We start from the raw sequence: 24,333 nt of genomic DNA on the forward strand, positions 1-24,333 counted from the left end.
AAAACTCAGGTGCAGGTGTGAGATGACTGAAATTAAATGAAGGAACAGTCGAGTACTGAGCTCCCTGTTTCAGACTGCTGAAATAGAAGGTAGGTTACCAGGAGGGTCCTATCACCTTCCACAACCGTATACATTGCAGCATTTTGTTTTAAGTGGGACAGAGCCATTTTTGCAGGATGTGTCAGTACCCTGCTGTGTGGTCTCGACAGATATCTTTGAGTGGTGAGGAAGATCTGCATCTGCTGCTTTGTTTGATCCATAAATAATCTCTTTCTGCGAACAGCCAGTAATAATAGTGGCTGTCATTCTCTAGAGCGAGAACAGACAGACCATTTGGGATAGTTAATGCTTACACATTGTGAGCTTCATAACCAAATCTTGGTCTAATCGTTGGTTAGTTATCACAAAAGTTCCTTTGATGGCATCATCAAAAAACAGGAATCAATTTTAATTCTGGATGCTTTCTCAGTATCTCTGCCAAGCTATTAGCGACAGTGAAAGGAAGTATTTTAAAGCTTACCAACAGCCAGGTTGGCCTAAAATAATACATTTGCCAAGGTATTAACATTCATTTCTGTGGTCTTGGAATGTCTACATTGCAGTAGCCACAGGGAACTCACTATGAGAATACAATACAAACAGGCACACTGGGATCAGAAGTAGGGCATTCAGTGCCTGAAGGTTGCTTTGCTGTTTGATAACACTGTGGCTGATCAGACTGTGGCCTCAACTCGACTTTCCCACGCATTCCCCCTTACCTCCATACCCTTTCAACTCTTTTGTCAGTCAAGAATCTATCTCAGCCTTAAAAATATTTAATGACCCCGCCCTCATTGTTCTCCTCTCATCTTAAATGAGAGACCTTTTATTTTCAAATTGTGTTCCCTTATTCTAGTTTCTTCCATAAGCCCCTTCATTTGAACTCAGATGGAGCAAAGTGCAGCCTCTCCAACCTTTCCTCATCGGATAAGCCCTTCATCCCAGAAATCAGTCAAGTGAACCTTTTCTGCTTGAATCCAATAGACTTTCTTGTTCTTTCTTAAGTAAAGAGATGAAAACTGTACATTATGGTCTAGTTTTGTTCTTAACAAAACTCTGCAGGCCTGTAGGAAAACATCTCTAATTTTATATTCCATTTCCTTTATAATAAATAACAACATGCCATTTCCCTTCCTAATCACTTACTCTACCTGCACACTAACCTTTTATCATTCATGTACCCAGTGTCACAGTTGCTTCTATACCACAGAGTTCTACAATCTGACTCGATTTGAATAAAATGTTACTTTCAAAACTTCGTGCCAAAATGGACAAGTTCTCTTTCTTTTCCATATCTGCCAGTTTTTTTCCACTTGCTTAACCTATCTGTATCCATCTGTGGACTCCTTATGTCCTCTCACAATTTTATCTTCTACCTATCTTTGTCTCTCACCCAATTTAGCAACCACATTTTGGATCCAGGTCATTAATATAGAGAATTAAAAAAAACTGAGGAGCCAGAACTGATCCTCATGATACTAGACTAATTACAGTGTATCAACATGCAAATGGCATATTTATCCCTACTGTCTATTTCCTTCTTGAGGTTCCCATTAACCCACAAAGCTTTTTATCTCTTTAAAGAATAGAATTACGTTTTTCCTCTCACAAGACGATATTGACTCTATCTGATTGCATTGAGATCTTCTGAGTGCTTTACTATCATCCCCTTAATAAGAGATTACAAAAAGTTCCTTATTACAGATGTAAAGCTAACTGGTCTGCAGTTTCCTGCTTTCTATATTTATCCTTTCTTTAATAAAGGGAGATGCATTCATTATATTCTAAGCCGATGGAACTTTTCCAAAATCTAGGAAATTCAGCAAAATAAACGTATGCATCCAGTACCTCCACAGCCATTTCATTTAAGACCCGAGGGTGAAGTTTATCTGGCAACTTGTCAGCCTTTAGATCCATTTCTTTTTCAGTAAATCATGATCATAATTGTTTTATGTTTCTCCTTCCATCCTCTTAGTTTATAAATATTTTGGATGTTATTTGTGTCATCTATAGTGAGAACAGGCACACAGTATCTGGCACTTAGGCGGTTAGCGCAGGATTCCCATTTCCTGGCTTGTCTTAGCGTCTCTCACCCGTAGGTGTTCAAAGTTTGGGTGAGGATTTGTAGCTCTGGTGCTCGTTGTTGTGGTTCTGTTCGCCGAGCTGGAAATTTTTGTTGCAAACGTTTCGTCCCCTGTCTAGGTGGCATCTTCAGTGCTTGGGAGCCTCCTGTGAAGCTTCATAGGAGGCTCCCAAACACTGAGGATGTCACCTAGACAGGGGACGAAACGTTTGCAACAAAAATTTCCAGCTCGGCAAACAGAACCACAACACAGTATCTCTTCAGTACCTCTGTCATTTGCTTATTTCACATGTTTAATTCCTCAGACTTTCTGTATGCTTTGTTTGATTACTATTTTCATTTTTTAAATATTTATAGAATTTCTAACTATCTACTTTTATATTTGTGGTTTTGGTGTCACATAGGCTAAGGCTCAGGACTCTCAAAAAGTGCATTACATGTTTGTGCATCATGCAGCATAATTTTTTTGACTTGTATTATTTAAACAAATACAAAAATTTAGTCAAGATGTTTGGGTAATGTGATGCGTTCAGACGACTCTCAAGCAATATGTAAATATAATCTAAACCTGGAGACTATTGCATTAACATTAATCTTATCCATACTGCCAGGTGCTGATGATTCCATTTCATTTCAGCTTCACTATTACAGTTTCCTTATGTCATCTGAATGATTGGACTGACTTACAGCCCTCTAACTACTGACAGCTAGTTTATGTTCCCTATATAACATCTGAAGCCTCAATTAGATTACTGACTAATAATCACTACTAAGTATCCATTATTATTGGAATAAAATTTTACATCATGTTTTTTTTTACATCTTGGTACAACAATGCTAATGTACCACAATGTGAGTGAATGTGAACAGCTTGAGTCTATTACTTCGAACAGGGTCCCATCCTTTCTAGCTGCCCCTAGAATTGAAAGAATGAACTTTAGTGTGCCTCACAGTACATCTTTTCTGTCCACAATCCAGGAAATGATGACAACAGCTGCTCACCCCTTGCCCGGTGCCCAGCCGAATGCACATGCCTTGATACTGTGGTTCGTTGCAGTAACAAGGGACTGAAGACCTTACCCAAGGGCCTCCCTAAGGATGTTACCGAACTGTGAGTAACACTTCTTCCCTCTTACCTTTGGATGCTTACAATCAAAGCCATAATTGAGAATTTTCAGCTTTGAAGGATTGTTCAGATAGTGATGATCAAAGAAAGTAATCTAGAGCACGAGAGATCCTTCTAAGATGGCATCAATGACTCCCTTTGTGGAGGCAATTGTTATTCGGTGTGGAAAAGAAAAATGTAAAGGTTAGCTTCACTGTATTAACATGTGTCTGTTGTTTAAAACAAAGCTTCTGCTGACTTTAGCAGCTTTATGTTTCTTTGTTTGAATTGTGCATTTATATAGGGTGTTCTACAGAGTCATAAAAACAGACATTTAACATTTCCACCTGACTGCTCATGGCAAGTGTTGAATTGTAGTTTCCATTAAATGAGAATGTTACAGTGTTCAAGTTGATTTCTAATGTGGAGTATGTATTGAAAAGGTGTATGTGCATTGAGCGTAACTTTCTAATCATTTGAATCGCTGGTTGAAAACAATACATAGCTCACACTTGAACCTCCATTGAGCTCTACCATAAAAGTTGAGGAGATTACGATGTTAATGAAAAGTGAGAAACCTGGGGATGGAACTTTGTTTATGGCCCTAATCTGGAAAAAATTGAGGCATTAAATTCAAATGGCCTTTCATTTGCTGAAGGCTGGGCTGAGATTTACCATTTTGGTAAATTAGCAATTTTGGAGGATGGTGAAACATTTGACAATATCAAGGTCAAGTTATCTCTCATGATTACCTCCTTCTCGTCTCCCTATCTGTACAAGCAAGAGTGACTCAGTGAGTCATGCTGCTAAGTGAGAAGCTGTTTCAGATTCCTGGTAGGATCTTCTGGGGTTGAAGGTTATGTGTCATTTTTAAAGGTCAGCTGGACATTCCTTCAGCACAGTAAACCAGGAACTTCCCAGGTCATGCCAGCAAGCCAGAAGTGCTTGCAAAAAATCAGAAGGTGGTGCCCAGGTTTAGTGACTCCTCTTGACAACTGCTGCTGGGCAGTCACTCAGGGAAGAGAGATCCTGTTTTCAGAGAATGACACTAGGAAGTCGTCTCGCAAACCTGTCCAGTCTGGGACCAGACATTTCATTCACCTGAATGCGGGTGTCGTTGGCTGGGCTAGCCATTCATTGCCTATCCTTAATTGCCCAGGGGGCACTTGAGAGTCAGCTTCATTGCTGTGGGTCTGGAGTCACATGTAGGCCAGGCCAGTGAGGCTGGCAGATTTCCTTCCCTAAAAGGACAAGACTGAACCAGATGTTTCTTTTCCCAACAGGCGGCAGTAGTTTAATGGTTGACATTAGATTCTTAATTCGAGATACTTATTGAATTCAAATACCACTATCTGCTGTGGTGAGATTCCAACCCAAGTCCCACAACATTGGCTGAGTCTTTAAATTAATAGCCAAATGATAATATCATTAGGCATCACCTCCCTTATAAAAATTAAAACTCTGTACTCTCTGTCATGAATATACTTAATGACTCCGCCTGTACAGCTGTAAAGAATACCACAGATTCACCACCCTTCAAAAGAAGAAATTGCTCCTTGTTCTGTCCTAATTAAGTGACCCCTTAATCTGAGCTTCCGCCCTCTCAACCTGACTCTCTCATAAAGGAAAACAACCTCAGAGTCTAACCTGTCAAGCCCAATGAAAAGCTTGTATGTTTCAATAAAATCGCCTCTCCTTCTATACTCTTTGAGTACACACCTAACTAATTAAAGCTTTCCTTGTGAGAAAATCCCTGCATTACTAATGAGAATGATAGAACATGAGCTTTGGTACAGTGTGTGTGCTGTGGGAGAGATGGGGGTTAATTAGTTTTGGAAAGAATTGTTGGTTATTGCAAGAACTCATCTGGTTCACTAATTCCTTTAAAGGAACAAAAACTTGTGATCTTTACCTGGTATGGTCTGCATTTGCCTCCAGAAATGTGGAAGACTCTAACTTGCTCCTCAGTTGTATAAAAAACTGTTACAAAATCTAAAGAAAGGAATGAGACTGGACAACTAATTGACATTAGACAAGGCATCAAAAATGACAAAGCCATACATTGCAAAGTCCTCCTGACCTATAGGCTTATGCCAAAATTGGAAGAGTTGTCTAAATTATTCAAGCAACAACACTGACATAGTCATACTTATGGAATTATACCGTACAGACAATGTATTAAACAATATCAACGCCATCCCTGGGTATGTCTTGTCTGACCAGCAGGGCAGACCCAGCAAAGGTGGTGGCACATTTGTATACAGATAGCAGGATGCTGCCCTGAGGATCCTCAGTATTGATTCCAGACCCTATGAAATCTCATGACATCAGGTCAAGCATAAGCAAGGGAACCTACTGTTTAACACATCCTCCCTACACCCTTAAACCCTCAACCCCTCCTGCTTCTCAGTTGATGAATCAGCACTCCTTTGTGCACTTGGAACAAACACTAAGGTTGACAAAGGCACAGAATCTGGATGGGGAACTTCAATGTCCAATACAAAGAGTGGTACAGTAGCATCTTTACTGACCAGGCAAATTGAGTCCTAAAAGACATAACTGTTAGACTGCATCTTCAGCATGTGGTGAGGAAACCAACAAGAGGGAAGACCACAGTTGACTGCATCCTTACCAATTTACCTGGCATCACAATGTTAGTCCATGACAGAATCAATAGGAGTGACCACCAGACAATCCTTGTGGAGGTGAAGTCCCGTCTTCACATTGAGGCTATCTCCATTGTGTTTTCAGGTACTACCACCACATGGAACATACTTGATACAAATTGAGCAATTCAAAACTGGGCATCCATGACATGTTGTGGACCATGAGCAGCAACATAATTGTTCTCAATGATTATCTGTGGTCCCTTGGCATATTCCCAAGGCTACCATCAACAACAAACTGAGTCATCAACCCTTGTACAGTGAAAAGAGCAGGAGGGCATGCCAGGATCAGCAGCAAACATAGCTAAAAATAAGGTGTCAACCTGGTGAAGTTACAGCTGTTTCAAAAGAGAGTCATACTGGACTCAAAACGTTAACTCTGTTTCTCCACAGATGCTGTCAGATCTACTGGGTGTTTCCAGCAATCTCTATTTTTTTATAATCTTTATGATTGTGTTGATGGACAAGACAGATTCCAAAATGATATGTTGGTAATTAGCCTTAATTTTTATTATTGCAAATTAGTCACAGTGGTGGTCAGTCACTGAACATAATCACATGAAGCTGCCAATGTATCTATAACATAATAATATACATTGATTACTATTATCCATATAATATACGTTAATACACATTGATTACGGAAAAGGAATACAAGCAAAGCTTTATATAAGACAACCTTGAAAGATCTTATCAAAACAGCAAAAATGAAAGATTCAAGCATTTACCTCAACATTATCCTTTATGGGTACTCAATTCAGTGAAATGTCACTCCAATCTTCACTTTAACATTTCTTACTCAACTGACGAGATTTTAAGTGTTTCCTTTTCATGTCACCTGCACGTTCCCCAGATCTGATTACCTCCTCTTCTCCAACAGACAGACAGGATAACCCACTAACCTTTCTTCACTGAACTCTAGTGAAAAGCTCAGACTTTTTTTTGGCTCTGTCTACATTAACTACAAAACAACTTAAAACTACTTTCAAGCTGTATTGGCCTGAAGACCTCCACAAACTAAAATCTGCCGTTTTGCCAGAATAGCAAAACTCATTTCTCTTTTCTGTTGGTGCTATAAGTTCCACTTTGGGAAAAAAAATTATGTTCCCAGGAAGCTTTCTGGTCATTTAGCTTAAATCACAAGCTTCCATGAAAAAGGCTGTTGAGCTGCCTGATCAAAAAATGACTTCCTGACATTTTAAAAATAAAGTCTCCCTTTCAGAACAAAAACTGAAAGCCCATTTTAACTCTAAGTCAGAATTCTCAAATAAACTAGTATATTATAAGCATTCATGACACAATGTAGGATTACTTGCATGCCCAAGAGCTGAAGCAGCATGTAGAAGAGAGAAAGAGATCTCCAACCAAAGGATCAGGTCTCAGCTCTGCAGGCAAAGCATAACCACTTATAAATGGTGCTGCTGGACAATTAAACAGCTCAACAATAGAGGAGCCCAGTACAAAAGACAAAGCTGAAGCACTTGCAGCCATCTTCAGCCAGAAGTATGAAGGACATAATCCCATCTTAGCCTCTTCCTGAGGTTCCCAGCATCACAGACATCGATCTTTCACCAATTGATTCACTCCTCAGCATTTGAAACAGCACGTAAAGGCACTGGACTTTGCAAAGGCAATGGGTCCTAACAACCTTTTGGCAAAAGTACCAAGATGTACCCTCCGGAATTATTTGCATTATTCCAGTACAACACTGGCTCCGACCAGACAATGTGAAAAAATCCCAGTTTTCCCCTATCCACAGAAAGCAGGTCAAATCCAACACAGCCAATGACCACCTGATGATTCTACTCTCAATGACCAGAACGTAATGGAAGGTGTCATCAGTGGTGTTATTAAGTAGCACTTGCAAAAGGAATGACCTCCTCACTGACACACGGCTTGGTTTCCATTAGGGCTAATCAGTTCCTGATCTCATTACAGTATTTGGGTCCCTCACCATATCCAAGTCAAAGTGACAATGACTTGCCTTGAGATCATTCAGTCCCCTCTCCTATCTCACCATCATACCCTCCTACATTCAATTCTAGCCATTCCTTCAGCTGCTGTTTCTCACCAGGCCACTACAGACAGATTTCAGCTGTCTGTAACTTTGATGACTGCTTGGAAGGACCCTGGCTACTTTATGGATTATGTCCGACTCGCCCATGTGACTGACCATATCCCATTGCCCAGACAGATTTTGTAGAATATCCCTCACTGACGATAGCCCATCCCCCAGGCTGATTGTATAAGATGGGTTATTGATTAACTTCCAGCTGACCATGGTCAATTTCTTGGATTATAAATGGCACAGTACCAAGACTGTGGAGGTATGCTCTTACTGATTGGGTTCATCATTGGCTTTTCTATGCACCAACTCTGATGTTGACCTCACAGTGCCCTTCAACCATTGACATTGAAATTTCACTGCTTCTGACAACCAGAGCCTTGTCTCTGTGCTACAGAGAGTATCCCTCTCTGTCAAAAGCCACCTGCTTGCCTTTTGCCCTGATAAAGTGTCAGCTGTGAGCCAATAGGAGTTGGCTGACCCTGTGGTACAGAAGCTGATGGGTTCCCGATGACCAGTGTTAATGCACGATAGGGCCAGGACCACATCCTGTCTTAGTCCCCATGCACCCACTTCCTGCAGCTCTACAGGTTACAGCAAAAATGAAGACAAGGAGCATTGAGAAGGTTTAGCTGGAAGTAAAAAGGGCTATTTGCTCACTGAGACTGCAGGCAGAAAACAGAAGTTGCTAAGTAGACAGTCTGCAGTCAGGTTTCTGAAGTATCAAGTATCTTGTATGAGCAGAAGTTAATTGGAAAGGGGAACTTAATTCTGGTAAGTTGTGCAATCACTGAGATGCAGATAGCCTTCTGACCACCTAATCGTGGGAAAGATATCTCACGCATTTGAAGAATGGGGGAATTAATTTTAAGAGTTCATCTCAGCCGGAAGAATCTGATTTGGATTCGTGCCTGATTAAGTCATCCCACTCACCATGATTCTCATGCCCTCAGGGAGTGGAAAGCCATATTTCTGAGTAGGTTTTATTGAGCACCTAGTAAATATTCCAGGAGAATTCATCATCACAGAAGAATTCCTGTCTGTTCCATTAAGTGCAAGAGAAAATTTAACTTACATTTCTCTTAGTCTTTCAGAGTCCTCCTAATTATTTCAATATACACTAAGAGAATAGGTGTGTTTCTCTGAATTACAATTTTGGACTCTGCTTCCATAAGAATAATAGGAAAGAATCTGTATCAATATCTAGGATCGTATTCCACGACATTTTTAGGATCAAGGAGTGTCCCAAAACTTTAGGCACACTGTCTACATGTTGTTCTTATTCACAAATTACTTGTTAATAGACATTGTTATTCTCATGCACCATGTTTTCTGATGGCAAATCAATGAGTCAGAGAAGAATTACTATTGCATTGCAAGTAAGAAATATTGTTCATTTCTGAATAATGTGCAAAATCAACTATTATTCCTCTAGTTGGCATAATGGAAGAAAATGGAAGAGAACGTGTAAACTTAGTACAAACCTTGTCCACCTTTAAAACACATCACAACCATTTATCTCGGATTCATTATCATCACTCCCTCCAACACACCGTCATTACCGCTAACCCATCATCACCACTACCTCTACCACACCTTTACCACTACCACTAATTGACCATCGTCACTGGGTCTAATGGACCATCATCGCTGCCTCTAACACACTATCACCACCACCACCACTAGTACTGCCTCAGCATTATTTTTAACATACCTTAACTAGTCTCTGACACACCATCAATACTGGGAGAAAGTGAGGACTGCAGATGCTGGAGACCAGAGTCGAAAGTGTGGTTATGGGAAAGCACAGCAGATTAGGGAGCATCAGAGGAGCAGGAGAATTGACATTTTGGGCACGAGATTAAGGAGAGAGGGAAGGAAAGTGGAGTCGAGACAGAGATGAGATCAATCATGATTATATCAATTAGCAGAGCTGGCTCGAGGGACCGAATTGTCTAATCCTGCTCCTTGTTCTTATAACCTTATAATAAGGAGGATTAGCAGCAGCACTCTATCCCAACCATTAGCTAACAGTGGTTGGTTCTAGAAACATGCAAAACTGACCAGAAAGGGCAACTTTCAGAGGCTGGTTCCAAAGACCTGGCTTCTATATCACAAGAAATCTGATGACTTCATGTGAGTTGTGAAGGTCAGTGAAGACATTTCCTGGCTACCACGCCAACAATGCAGAGCTGGGTCTCAGTATTAAGAAGCCGGCTGTAAGAAAGCTTTCTGTATCTGGTGTTGGTGAACAAACTGTGGATGGTGGTATGCTCCTGCCCTACACAGTTTTTTAATTTCCCTCCTCAAACTTACCTTGGCATGATGAGAAACCTGAGCCGAGAGTGTGGTGTTGGAAAAGCACAGCAGGTCAGGTAGCATCCGAGGAGCAGGAGAGTCAATGTCTCGAGAATAAGCGCTTTATCAGGAATACGGCTTGTGGGCCGGGAGGCTGAGAGATAAATGGGAGGATGTGGTGTTGGGGGGAAGGTAGCTGAGAAAGCGATAGGTGGATGAAGGTGAGGGAGAAGGTGATAGGTCAGAGGGGGGAGTGATGGACAGGTCCAGAGGCCGGTGCTGAGTTGGAGGCTTGGGGCTGGGAAAATGTTGGAGAAGGGGAAATGAGGAAGCTATTGAAATCCAAATTTATCCTGTGTGGTTGTAGGGTCCCAAGGCAGAATATGAGATGTTCTTCCTCCAGGCGTCGTGTGGTAATGGTTTGGAGGTGGAGGAGGCTCAGGACCTGCGTGTCCTTGATGGAGTGGGAGGGGGAATTGAAGTGTTCAGCCACAGGTTGGTAGGGTTGGTGGTTGCAGGTGTCCCAGAGATGTTCGCTGAAACGATCCGCAAGAAAGCGTCCTGTCTCCCTGATGTAGAGGAGACCACACCGGGTGCAACAGATACAGTAGATGACATTAGTAAAGATACAGGCAAATTTCTGATGGATGTGGAAGGATCCCTTGGGGCCTTGGACCAAGGTGAGGGGAGTGGTGTGGGCGAGGTTTTGCACTTCCTTGGGTGGCAGGGGAAGGTGCCAGGAGTGGGGTGTGGGCTGGTGAGGGGGTGCGTAGACCTGACAAGGGAGTCGTGGAGGGAATGGTCTCTCTAAAATACTGATACAGGTGGGAGGGGAATATATCTTTGGTAGTGGGGTCTGTTTGGAGGTGGCAGAAGTGGCAGAGGATGATGCAATGTATGCGGAGGTTGGTGGGGTGAAGGTGAGGACCAAATAATTCCCAATCTTCTGCCTCCACCGCATCTGTTCCCAGGATGACCAATTCCTCCTCAGAATGTCCCAAATGGTCTCCTTTTTCCATGATCGCAACTTCCCTTCCCATGTGGTTGGCTATGCCCTTCAGCGCATCTCCTCCACTTCACGCACCACAGCCCTTGAACCCCACCTGTCCCAATGCAACAAGGACGGAACTCCTCGGTCCTCACCTTCCACCCATCCAACCTCCGCATATATCACATCATCTTCTGCCACCGCCAAACAGACCCCACCACCAAAGATATATTTCTCTCCCTACATCAATCAGCATTCCAGAGAGACCATTCCCTCCATGATGCCCTCGTCAACTCCACTCCCCGGAATAGCCCACCCCACCCCTGGCACCTTTCCCTGCCACTGCAGGAGGTGTAAAACCTACGCCCACACCACTCACCTCCGTCCAAGGCCCCAAAGGATCCTTCCACTGCTGCCTCACAGCGCCAGGCACCCGGGTTCAATTCCTGCCTCGGGCAACTGTCTGTGTGGAGTTTGCACATTCTCCCCGTGTCTGCGTGGATTTCCTCCGGGTGCTCCGGTTTCCTGCCATAATCCAAAGATGTGCATGTTAGGTGAATTGGCCTTGCTAAATTGCCCATAGTGTTAGGGGTAAATGTAGGGAAATGTGTCTGGGTGGGTTGCTCTTCGGAGGGTCGGTGTGGACTTGTTGGGCCGAAGGGCCTGTTTCCACACTGTAGGGAATCTGTCAGAAATTTACCCGTACCTCCATCAATGTCATCTACTGCATCCGTTACACCTGATGTGGTCTCCTCTACATCGGGGAGACAGGACGCCCACTTGTGGATCATTTGAGAGAACATCTCTGGGACACCCGCACCCACCAGCCCCACCACCCTAAACACTTCAACTCCCCCTCCCACTCCATCAAGGACATGCAGGTCCTGGGCCTCCTTCACCACCAAACCCTAACCACCCGATGCCTGGAGGAAGAATGCCTCATATTCCACCTTGGGACCCTGCAACTACACAGGATAAATGTGATTTCAACAGCTTCCTCATTTCCCCTTCCCCCACATTATCCCAGTCCCAAGCCTTCAATTCGGCACCATCCTCTGGACCCGTCCATCACTCCCCCCTCTGACCTATCACCTTCTCCCTCACCTTCATCCACCTATCGCTTTCTTAGCTACCTTCCCCCCAACCACCTCCACCCCACCCATGCCATTTGTTTCTCAGTCCTGGCCCAGAAACATCATTCCTGATGATGGGCTTATGTCCGAAACATTGATTCTTTTGCTCCTTGGATGCTGCCTGACCAGCTGTGTTTTCCCAGCAACACACTCTCGATGCCATCAATACCAACTACTTTGCTCAGCTGTGGGATACATACTATGTAGATTTTCTCCCCTTCCAGCCAGTTGAACAGTTCTGTTAATTCCACACTTACTGTATGATCCAGCACCAATGTCTGTCATTCAATCTCCAAGCTTCACTGCTGTACAAGCTGGGAATCACGTTATGCTTTAGGAATGATTGTTTTAGCCAGGAAGGTGAGTACAGTGGTTGTTACTGTTTCCAAACCACCATCAAAGTTTTAACAACTGCATCATCAGTAGTTATGCAGTCATTGTAGTTTAAAACTACCTACACTTATGTTCTGTTACTGATGTTTCCTTTGTTATGAGATGAATTTTGTTTTCAAAAAGCAGAAGGTTTGGATTAATTACGGGGCCATATCAGAATAATTATTCACAGATTGGGGAAAACTACATGATTAGGATTTAGGGCAAACAATAGCACATCTCAGTCTTACTCAAACTCTAGTCTGTACAGAAAAGGTCTAAGAACATTTGCACATTACAATTAATATTTAAAACAATAAGTTACCACTTCACAAAGGCACAGTATTAATTTTTAACTTGGCAACAGCTGTGAACAACCTTCCATAGCAACAATAATAAATATTTTACACCAATAATAACAGTTAACAGTTTCCCAGGGGAATCTGTGATTAGAACTTAAAACAACTAAGTAAAAATCTTCCTTAGTCCTGAGGGCAGAAACATCAGACTACAAAATGTTTGTGTCATCTGTCAGTAGATCCTACTAGATGTATAGTAAATTATGTAGATTTTTAAGATGTACTTGGAGAAGGTGTTTGGAGAAACATACAGGCATTCTATTTAATATTTTGATTCATGATACTCTGATTTGCTCAGTACAAATAGTTAGTTGTTTAACATGAAGTGAGGACTAAGGATTAAGTCAAATGTTGGAATTAGGTGATTACCTGCCATTTTTTACATGCCCTCCAAATTGATGAACTTAGAAGCCAAGAATTGCCGCAAAAGAAAGTGAGAATGAAAGAAAGTTAATCTTTTCAATTTACCTCGATCAATCAATAGACGGGAATGGATTCTGGTATCTGTGGCTGGACCCCAGACACAAGTTCCCAAAACTGGCAGCACAGTCCAACTGCAGAAGGAACAAGAGAAAGGATATCCTAATCTCCAAATCAAGCCCATTCTTTATCAGGACAACAAAACTGGAACTCTTCCATCAGTTTCATATGCCCCTAACATCCACCAAGCTTGCTTTGTTGAGTAATCATGATTAGTTAGTATCATTTTACTGTTTCTATGGCTATTGGTGGTTTGCTTGGTACTTTAATTGGTTAGTCCTGGGGGATGTGTTTTGCCTATCCCTTAAATGGTATGTTTCATTTCAAGCTGGAAGAAATCAGGATGGACACAAACTAGCAATCAGTACTGATGAATGTCATACCCATGTAATATTGTGTATTCCAGGTATTTGGATGGAAATCAGTTTGTGATGGTGCCCAAAGAACTCACCACCTTGAAGCATTTATTACTTATGTAGGTACTTTCATTACTGCACTTCTTACATATTGATACATGAACGCATACAGTCTCAGGACTAGACCATTCAAGCCCCTGAGCCATTCAATGAGATCAAAGCTGACCTATATCGTAATTCTGTTCACTCCCCTTGGTTGTAAGCTGCTTTATACACTTCATTAGCAAAGTCTATCTTGCTGAATGAAAAAATGCTTTCTAAACTTTCTGCTGGATAGCCTGACCCTCGCTGTTATCCTAGATTACCTATTGGTAGAAAGAAGTTCCTTTCTATCTCCCCTATCAATCCCTTCAAAATGTTTTTCTCCAACTAGTTGTAAAGTAGCATTTGATAGATGATGTCGATCAATAACAAGAGATTGTTATCTCAGAATCAAAGACTACGTCTTAGTGTGGTGTAATCCAAGTATGTTGTTGGAAAGTGGATTTAACTATTGAATATATATTGCATATGTTCATTATTGAGGACCTTAAAGACTGTGGAATATGGACTGGCGCAGCCAGTGCCAAGTACCCTGAATGGCAAATTATGTGAAATGCAGGTTTTGAATCTTATCAATGCTTTGGTGGTTCTGGGCTCCTTGTATGTTGCCCCATAATTCCTGTGTATCTGGTGGTGGGAGTAGGGGGTGCTGGTAAACTGGGCCGGTGCCCAGAGCATCTGCCTCCTTTTGCACCATTGCTCATGGAGCAGAGTGAGGTGTGCACTGTAGCACGACTGATCATGCAGCCTGAGTCATGAACTGAACACCCCAGGGGAAGGGACCCCTTTTATCTATCTAGAAACCACTCTGTTGTGGGAATCTGTACAGTGAGTGTCACAGTGCCAGGAGGTGAAGCAGGCTATTGTCATACAAGATATCCCCAGTTGCAGAGCTCACTAGGTCACAGTCAGGAATTATGCTTTTGACTGATGTTTTTCCCTTAGCAAACTAAGTTTTCAATAATACCTCATGTTAACGAGAATCAGATCGAGATGAGGAGTCTAGTCAGCCACAGTCTGACTTTGTGTAGGCCATGAATTCTATTGAGCTATGGGAAGTGCTCCCCAGATGAATTGGTTCTATGCAGCTTATATAATGTAAATCTGAAAAGTGTAAATTCAGGCAGCCAGTGATTTTCAATGTCTGGAGGTGCCAGAGTGAAACTAGTGATCACTGCTTGGAAAATGAATACATCCTGTGAAAGAGCTTAATCTTAAAGTTGCACTGAATAATGATGAGATGGAAGCAGACTGATGTGAGCCTGTGATTTGCCCACTATGCAGTCAGGTCCCCCATATGGAATAAGTATCAGGGATGTTCCAGGCTCTCCTGAAAGTCTTCCTTTAACGGGCACCAGCTATAATTTCATGAGCAAACTTTAGCTTAACTTCTGAATCGGCAAATTCCTGTGGCTGTGTAACACAATTATATGAAAAATAAGGAGACAAGTGAACATTGCTCAGGGATTATGTTTACATTCTGGGAATGCCCTCTAATTAACACAATGGATTTTAGTAAAGTGCTATGTGTGGCGTTTGTATGTGCACCTTGAGCTTCAAATATCCAATGGCACAAGATGCCTTAAATATTTTGTAGGACTTATGTATTCACATCAGGCAATATCTGAAGCTACGGTGCATCAGGTGCTGACCATGCCATTATAAACCCCTTTGCCCATGTGTTTGTGTAATCTGTGTATGACCTTTCCTATCATTTGTTCTAATTATACTCACTGTGCCTTCCAGTGATTTAAGTAACAACAGAATCAGTACACTGTACAACCAGAGCTTCAGCAACATGACAGAGCTCCTGACCTTGTAAGTATAATATTTATTTGGCACTAAACCAGGACTCCCGTGGTGGTTGTAGAAATACTGATTAAACTGGCTGTGTCTAACTTCATTGCAGGCATTCACACTTGAAGAATACTTGACCCCGCCTCTGACATTTTTATTTTGTCTGCTTCAATTTATAAACACTGATACTTTATCTAACATGGCATTTTTAATTCCACAGAATTCTAAGTTATAACCGTCTGAGGTGTATTCCAGTTCGAACGTTCGATGGGTTGAAGTCCCTCCGTTTATTGTAAGTGCAAGAATAAATTATTGAGCTTCTATTACTGTTAGTTTAAACAATGAAGCTATCCTCTACCCGCACCTACGTTAAGCCTAAATGAAGTTTTGAAGTTTCCTAGCTCCTTCCCTTGAACCATTAATGCTAAAGTTCAGCCACCTTTTTACTGGGTCTGTGCCATGCAAATATTGACAGCTCCACATCCCACGTCATGTCTGATTGCTGAGAAGATTCACGTCAGAAATATCCTTGGAGGTAATCCCACTTTGCTGTCACAACCTTCTACAAATGCCTGTATGATGTTTGCAAATCTAGCAAAACTATAGCAGCAGAGTAATAACAACACTCATGCAATTTTACATAATAACAGCAACATCAGGTTAGTACAATAGGGTCATTGACATCTGCACAGCATAGCACTGATCTATAAAGGCTGTTTCCTCTATCTTTCTTTATCTTTATTTTCTTGAAAGCTCTATCTGGCTTTCAAGTGGAATTATGTGTAAAATATCACTGTAAGACCACCCACATGAGTAGGCCATGGCTGATTGTAAGTGATGGGAGCTGGGGGCTACTCGAGAACAAATAGACTTCGCTTCAGAAAGTAATTTTGGGTGCAGCATAAAATCAATGTTCTGCCTGATCCTGAGGATTTCCTGCCTGGCTGGTTAGCTTACACCAATTAATGTGTGCACAATGTTTCAGGAGAAACTGGAAAATTTGAAATCAAGCCAGGACTTGCTGGAAATTCTCAAATGCACTGGCAGTGTCTGAGAAAAAGAAACAAGTTAATGAATAAGAATGTTGTACTTTTGAAAATGGCTGACCGGGAATGGGGGAAAGCAGCTAAATTAGACAGGATGTTGGCATTACTGAACCTCACTGTCTTTTCTCCTCCACTGGAATTAAGTTAGCCATATCCCCTCAAAACTGGGGTCTGGGGGCAACCATTCACCTTACATCTTGGTCCTCATGATCTTGGTAATCCTTCAGGAAGTACCCATGGTCCCCTGCGTGGCACTCCCAAGTAAGAAAAGTACCAGCCTCTGATTGGGTACAGCTCCCTCTGGGCAAGTCTTCTGTCTCCAGGTACTTGATTTCAGAAGAGATTAGTATCCTGTAAACTCACTGTATGGAAGAAGATACAGTGGGCCATCCTCTAAAGAGCGAGCACAGGAGTCTGGCCACCTCATGAGCATGTAAGAGAAACACTTGATGAAAATGGCAGATTCTATTTATTGACCTGGTTTCTCTCTCTACAACAACTGCTATCTTCTACAATACATTCCTTTGGAACAATGGATTTGAAAACTGGATTTTGTGTCTTTGGATTTGATAATGTCAAAGCTCATGGTTAATATCTGAGAAAATTCTATTGACTTTTTATTTGTACTCATGCAGATGTGCTTACAAATGAGTGACATGAAACATTGCACTTTTCAGCATTTTGGATTGATCTGACAATGACAATGTTAAAGCACATTTCCAGTGTTTGGTTTTCATTTACGAGATGAAAGCAATGTGCAAGCCTCCTATATTGATACTCCCTTTCCAGTGTCTAAGTTGCAGTTATGAAAAAAGTAGGAGAGTGGTGCAATTTAGACCTAATATGTTCTTTGGAAACTGTTGAGATACAGCACTTGCCTGGTCTCACACAGCTTTACTCAATGCGTAATATTGGACAAGTCGTAAAACCTAGGTTACACTCAGTGGCATGAGATTTCTGCACTGCAAAATAGCTTTACATTAAGCAAATGATTCTGTAAATGGTATGAAAAGGCTAGATTTAGAAGTGTAAACATGGGAACCATTATATAAGGTGTGGTCTGCCACACTCCAAACTGAACACTGTTGTCAAATGTGAGACAGCACTTGAACCTGCACATCAGGCTAAGGTAAAAGCACATTTAATTGTTGTTTGTAAAGCAGAATGGAATTTATTCAGGACTCTGGTAGATTGTGTTCATTGTTTATTTAAAAACTATTTTACAGGTCTTTGCATGGAAATGACATCTCATCTATTCCTGAAGGAGCTTTTAATGACCTTTCATCACTGTCACATTTGTAAGTCAAAACATAAATAAGATCCAGTTATAAATTGAAATATTCTTGAATAAGAGGAACACTTTTTTTCTGTTCTGCGCCTGAAGCAGATAGAACATCGCTTCTGTTTTGAGGACAATATCTTCCACTGGGCTGAATCTCTTACTGCACAAAAATGGTGAAACTCTAATCAGGGAACTGTGGTATTTTCCTATGTGATGTTTGCTAACACCTTGTGATATTTGCCAACTAGAATGTGGTATTGAATAAGAGTCATTTGAGGCAGTTCACTGCCACCAATCCCTCTTTGCCTTGAGCTTATGCAGTCATTATTGACAGAGGAAACACCACTATAAAGTCTGCATCTAAATAAGAGATATTCTGAGACAACAGAAATATGACAGCAATACATGCAACTACATTTAGTCAGGCGTTATTACCAGGAGCTTAAGATCTGGAAAGGTATACATTTGATCCTTCAGAAAGCTGGAACAGAACTCGTTAACCCCACTCTCAGACTGTGCATGACACTGGTAGAATGGGTGAAGCCAATATAACATGAACTTTAGCCACTTCAAAACCATTGCCTTAAGCAGTACATGCAACTACATTTAGTTAGGCAAGCTGATGGATGAGTGTTATTCCTCAGGAAGAAAGAAATGGTTCTGACAGTTTTACAAGTTAATGTGTTATTTCTTTTGGCACAGAAAGTTGTATTGTTAAGATCTATATTCCTGAACCAAAATACTGAGATAATATTTTGCTGTAAATTTAAACTAATTTAAAAATAAATTTGTTCATGGGAGGTGAGCACTGTTGGCTAACTAGTCCAGCATTTATTGCCCATGTCTAAATGCCCTGTGGAAAGTGAGGGTGAATTGCTGCGGTGTTTTGGGTGTAGGAAGACAGTAATGTTCAGAGGGATTTTGCTACAGTGTACTTGTCAGGCAGAGAGGAAGTTGTAGAGCGTGGGAGCCGTGGTTTACGAAGGAACTGGAATCTCTGGTCAAGAGGAAGAAGAAGATTTATGTTAGGATGAGATGTGAAGGCTCAGTTAGGGTGCTTGAGGGTTACAAGGTAGCCAGGAAAGACCTAAAGAGAGAGCTCAGAAGAGCCAGGAGGATACATGAGAAGTTGTTGGCGGATAGGATCAGGGTAAACCCTAAGGCTTTCTATAGGTATGTAAGGAATGAAAGAATGACGAGAGTAAGATTAGGGCCAATCAAGGATAGTCGTGGAAAGTTGTGTGTGGAGTCAGAGGAGATAGGGGAAGCACTAAATGAATATTTTTCGATAGTATTCACTCTAGAAAACGACAATGTTATCGAGGAGATTTTTGAGATACAGGCTACTAGACTAGGTAGGATTGAAGTTCACAAGGAAGAGGTATTAGAAATCCTGCAGAGTGTGAAAATAGATAAGTCCCCTGGGCCGGATGGGATTTATCCTACAATCCTCTGGAAAGCCAAGGAGGAGATTGCCGAGCCTTTGGCATTGATCTTTAGATGGCATTGTCTATAGGAATAGTGCCAGATGACCGGAGGATAGCAAATGTGGTTCCCCTGTTCAAGAAGGGGAATAGAGACAACCCTGGTAATTATAGACCAGTGAGCCTTACTTCAGTTGTTTGTAAAGTGTTGGAAAAGGTTATATGAGATAGGATTTATAATCATCTAAAAAATAATAATTTGATTAGGGATAGTCAGCACGGGTTTATGAAGGGTAGGTCATGCCTCACAAACCTTATTGAGTTCTTTGAGAAGGTGACCAAACAGGTAGATGAGAGTAAACCAGTTGGTGTGGTGTATATGGATTTCAGCAAGGTGTTCGATAAGGTTCCCCACAGTAGGCTATTGTACAAAATGCAGAGGAATGGGATTATAGGAGAAATAGCAGTTTGGATCAGTAATTGTCTTGCTGAAAGAAGACAGAGGGTGATGGTTGATGGGAAATGTACATCCTAGAGTCCAGTTACTAGTGGTGTACCATAAGGGTCAGTGTTGGGTCCACTGCTGTTTGTCATTTTTATAAATGACATGGATGAGGGCATAGAAGGGTGGGTTAGTAAATTTGCAGATGACACTAAGGTCGGTGGAGTTGTGAATAGTGACGAAGGATGTTGTAGGTTACAGAGAGACATAGATAAGCTGCAGAGCTGGACTGAGAGGTGGCAAATGGAGTTTAATGCGGACAAGTGTGAGGTGATTCACTTTGGACGGAGTAACCGGAATGCAAAGTACTGGGCTAATGGTAAGATTCTCAGTAGGGTAGATGAGTAGAGAGATCTCAGTGTCCATGTACACAGATCCTTGAAAGTTGCCACCCAGGTTGACAGGGTTGTTAAGAAGGCAAACAGTGTTTTAGCTTTTATTAATAGAGGGATCAAATTCCGGAACCATGAGGTTATGCTGCAGCTGTACAAAACTCTGGTGTGGCTGCACTTGGAATATTGTGTACAGTTCTGGTCACCGCATTATAAGAAGGATGTGGAAGCTTTGGAAAGGGTGCAGAGGAGATTTACTAAGATGTTGCCTGGTATGGAGGGAAGGTCTTCCAAGGAAAGACTGAGGAACTTGAGGCTGTTTTCGTTAGAGAGAAGAAGGTTGAGAGGTGACTTAATAGAGACATATAAGATAATCAGACGGTTAGATAGGATGGACAGGGAGAGCCTTTTTCCAAGTATGGTGACGGCGAGCACGAGGGGGATAGCTTTAAACTGAGGGGTGATAGACATAGGACAGATGTCAGAGGTAGTTTCTTTACTCAGAGAGTAATAAGGGTATGGAATGCTTTGCCTGCAACGGTAGTAGATTCGCCAAGTTTAAGTACATTTTAGTCGTCATTGGACAGGCATATGGACGTACATGGAATAGTGTAGGTGGGATTGGCTTCAGATTGGTATGACAGGTCGGCGCAACTTTGAGGGCCGAAGGGCCTGTACTGCGCTGTAATGTTCTATGTTCTATGTTCTATGACAGTGAAGGAACAGCAACATAACTCAAGTCAGGGCACTGATTGGCTTGGAGGGGAGTTTGCAGGTGATGGTGTTTCCATGTATCTGCTGCCCTTCTCCTTCTGGGTGGTAGAGGTCATGGGTTTGGAAGGTATTGTTGAAGGAGTCATGGCGAGTTACTTCATTGCATTGTCACGGAGTCATAGATATGTACAGCATGAAAACAGGCCGTTTGGTCGAACTCATCCATGCTAATCAAATATCCTAAATTAATCCAGTCCCACTTGCCAGCACTTGGCCCATACTCCTCTAAATCCTTCCTAATCATATACCCATCCAGATGCCTTTTAAATGTTATAATTGTACTGTACCAGCCTCCACAACTTCCTCTCATAACTCGTTCTATACACACACCACCCTCTGCATGAAAATGTTGTCCTTTACGTCCCTTTTAAATCTTTCCCCTCTCACCTTACATCTATGCCCTCTGGTTTTGGGCTCCCCTACCCTGGAAAAGAGACCCTGGCTAGTAACTGTGTCCATGCCCCTCATGATTTTTTAAACCTCGATAAGCTCACCCTTCAGTCTCTGACACTCCATAGCACCAGCCTATTCAGCCTGTCCCTATAGCTCAAACTCTCAAGTCTCAGCAACACCCTTGTAAATCTTTTGTGACCCTTTCAAGTTTCACAACATCCTCCCTACAGCAGGAAGAGCAGAATTGAATGCGGTATTCCAGGAGTGGCTGAACCAATGTTCTGTACAGCAACATTTCCTCCCAACTCCCTACACAATACTCTGCTTCTGTTGTGTGCCGTTGTGGTGTGAATGGTGAAGGTGATTTCAGTGCCAGTCAAGGAGGTGGCTTGGTCCTGAATGGGGTCCTGGTTCTTCAGTGTTGTTGGAGCTATGCTCGCCAGCAAGTGGAGAGTAGGCCATCACACACCTGAGTTGTGTCATGTAGATGATGGACAGGGTTTCTCAAGTTAGGATGTGGATGTGACAGTTTGTTATTTCTTCCTTGAGGATAAAATAAAAGTGAATTGGTCTTTAGTGGTAGCATTAAAGTGGTGATAATGAATCCAGCAGCCTGTTATACACCCAACTCAATTTTTAGTACATTGACTTCAATCTTAACAGGGAAAAATTGAGAGGTAGAATACAGGGAAACAGTCTCTGGATGAGGAACTAATCTTTTAAGATTGAGGACGAGATATTTCTTCACTTGAAGGTTTATGTCTTTGGAATACTCTGATGCAGAGCTGTGGATGGTGCCTCAGTGAATATATTAAAGCCTGAGATAGACAAATATTCGGAGGATGTGGAGAGTGTGTGAGGAGGTTAAGGCAGAAGATCAGTTACGATTGTATTGAATAGCAGATTGGGCTTGAGGGTTTATATGATCTACTGCTGCTGCTCCTATTTATTAAATTCTTATGTTCTCAAAGGATAATGGCTGTGTTTGCTGCCAATGCAACTGCAGGGGGTGTACTCACTGCACAAGTGCTGCTGAGCCTGTGAAATTTCTGCCTTCCACCAGCAACTTTGCAATAACAACTTGAAAGAGAATACCACAACTGATCATTCAGTTGTGCCAGAGGTGTTGAGGCAAGCTATCCACTCATTAAAGTGAATAGACCACTTCATGCCCTTATAATGTTTAAGTCCAAATAGGTTTATTATTGCAATAATTAGTTTCAATAAATATTATTAAAAGGCAAGTTTAAGATTAATGCCAAGAGCCACTTCGGCACAATATGAATAATTAATTCCAGGAGTAGATCTCCAAAGAGTTGGTAGCGATCATAGCTCTGGAAATCTTTCATCATTATTTAGATGCAATGATGGGGCCATTGTTTCTTGAAAGGATGAGTTTGATGGACAAATAGCCCCATTTTTGTTTAACTTTATAAACTTTTACATTAACAGGCAGATTTGCCATCAGCTGTGAGTAACAGTATTCATCTTTGACCTGAAAGAAAGTTGATCTCAAAGGCCTCAGTAATATCTGTGACACAATTCATAGGGATTTTCAGGCATCCAACAAGACTGATGTAATCAAACAGCTAATCAAACTGAGCTACCCTTACTGACAGCGGGCTAAGAAGTTAAGAAGCACTGAATGCTGAGGAAGTTATAATAATAGTGATATTTAATATTCATCAAGGTAAAATTACCTTCTTGGGGCAGTAGAACTGTTCTGTAGTGACCTTGAGCTTAATACACCATTTATAAACCTAGTTACATCACAGTCAAAAAGATGCAACTTCTTCAGAGGTGTTTACTGTAAGTCTAAGAGTGTAATAGGGCATGTCCCTGTCAGGTCACTGATTTCTGATTGATTACATTCTGGGGGACATCAACAGTTCACTCTCTAGACAAACAAGAATCCAGTATATTTTAGATTTTCACTGCATGAGTAGGACTTTAGTATGTGCTGTCAGTGTCAGAGGGGAATTTATGGTAAACGCTAACAGTTTCACTGACATTACAATCGCAAACTCTGGACCAATGTTCTGGTGTATGAAAAAGCAATTAAGCAGCTTTTGTGTCTTTGCAGGGCCCTTGGTGCGAACCCTTTGTACTGTGACTGCAACATGCAATGGTTATCTGATTGGGTGAAGTCAGGCTACAAAGAACCAGGCATAGCTCGCTGTGCTGGACCTGGTGACATGACAGATAAACTACTGCTCACCACTCCTTCAAAGAAATTTGAATGCCAAGGTAATGCCAGCAGTTTGACTGTGAGACTCAGTGCACATCAAAAATGTCTTTGTATAGCAGTGAAGAGGGATTAAATCAGAACTTGAAATCATGGATTATCCATGAGATTGACTTCCTGTATTGATTGACTAATACCTATTTAACTGTGGTTGAGTGGTTTCATTTATAATGAGGTTTTTAACTAGCCGATGAAGTTTTCTGTAACTTTTAATTGATCTTTGACTTTCTTTGGATGCATGCAATCTAACACTTTTTAATTTTTCACTTGTGACCTTTGATATCTTGTGCCCTACCAAAAGAGGTTCCAGGGCCTTGCGGTTTTCTGGTGCAAGGTAAGACCGTTGACACACCCCTGGCAATAATGGATGATGTTGCACACAGTCCTTCTGCCTCTCCTTAAATGTGCTCCCAAGAAAGTACCTAATCCCTCAAATGGATTTGTTTTCCATGGATAATCAATATCCATTTGCTGTGAATAAACGGTTTATGC

General features: G+C 41.7%; 1 protein-coding gene across 3 annotated transcripts in view; it reads left to right on the top strand.

The window, feature by feature from the left end:
- The window catches only part of slit2 (slit homolog 2 (Drosophila)), a 464,730-nt gene that overhangs the window by 369,207 nt on the left and 71,190 nt on the right, over positions 1–24,333 (top strand). For all 3 annotated transcript variants that reach the window (XM_087986800.1, XM_087986798.1, XM_087986799.1), the window contains 6 exons: positions 3,101–3,233; positions 13,995–14,063; positions 15,793–15,864; positions 16,064–16,135; positions 18,116–18,187; positions 23,680–23,843. In XM_087986800.1, coding sequence (XP_087842926.1) covers positions 3,101–3,233; positions 13,995–14,063; positions 15,793–15,864; positions 16,064–16,135; positions 18,116–18,187; positions 23,680–23,843 — 582 coding nt within the window. The remainder of the gene's footprint in view (positions 1–3,100; positions 3,234–13,994; positions 14,064–15,792; positions 15,865–16,063; positions 16,136–18,115; positions 18,188–23,679; positions 23,844–24,333) is intronic.

This window comes from Chiloscyllium plagiosum, unplaced genomic scaffold (assembly GCF_037043375.1).
Source record: "Chiloscyllium plagiosum isolate Xiang-an unplaced genomic scaffold, Cpla_swu_hap1 HiC_scaffold_1, whole genome shotgun sequence".
NCBI classification, from domain to species: Eukaryota; Metazoa; Chordata; class Chondrichthyes; order Orectolobiformes; family Hemiscylliidae; genus Chiloscyllium; species Chiloscyllium plagiosum.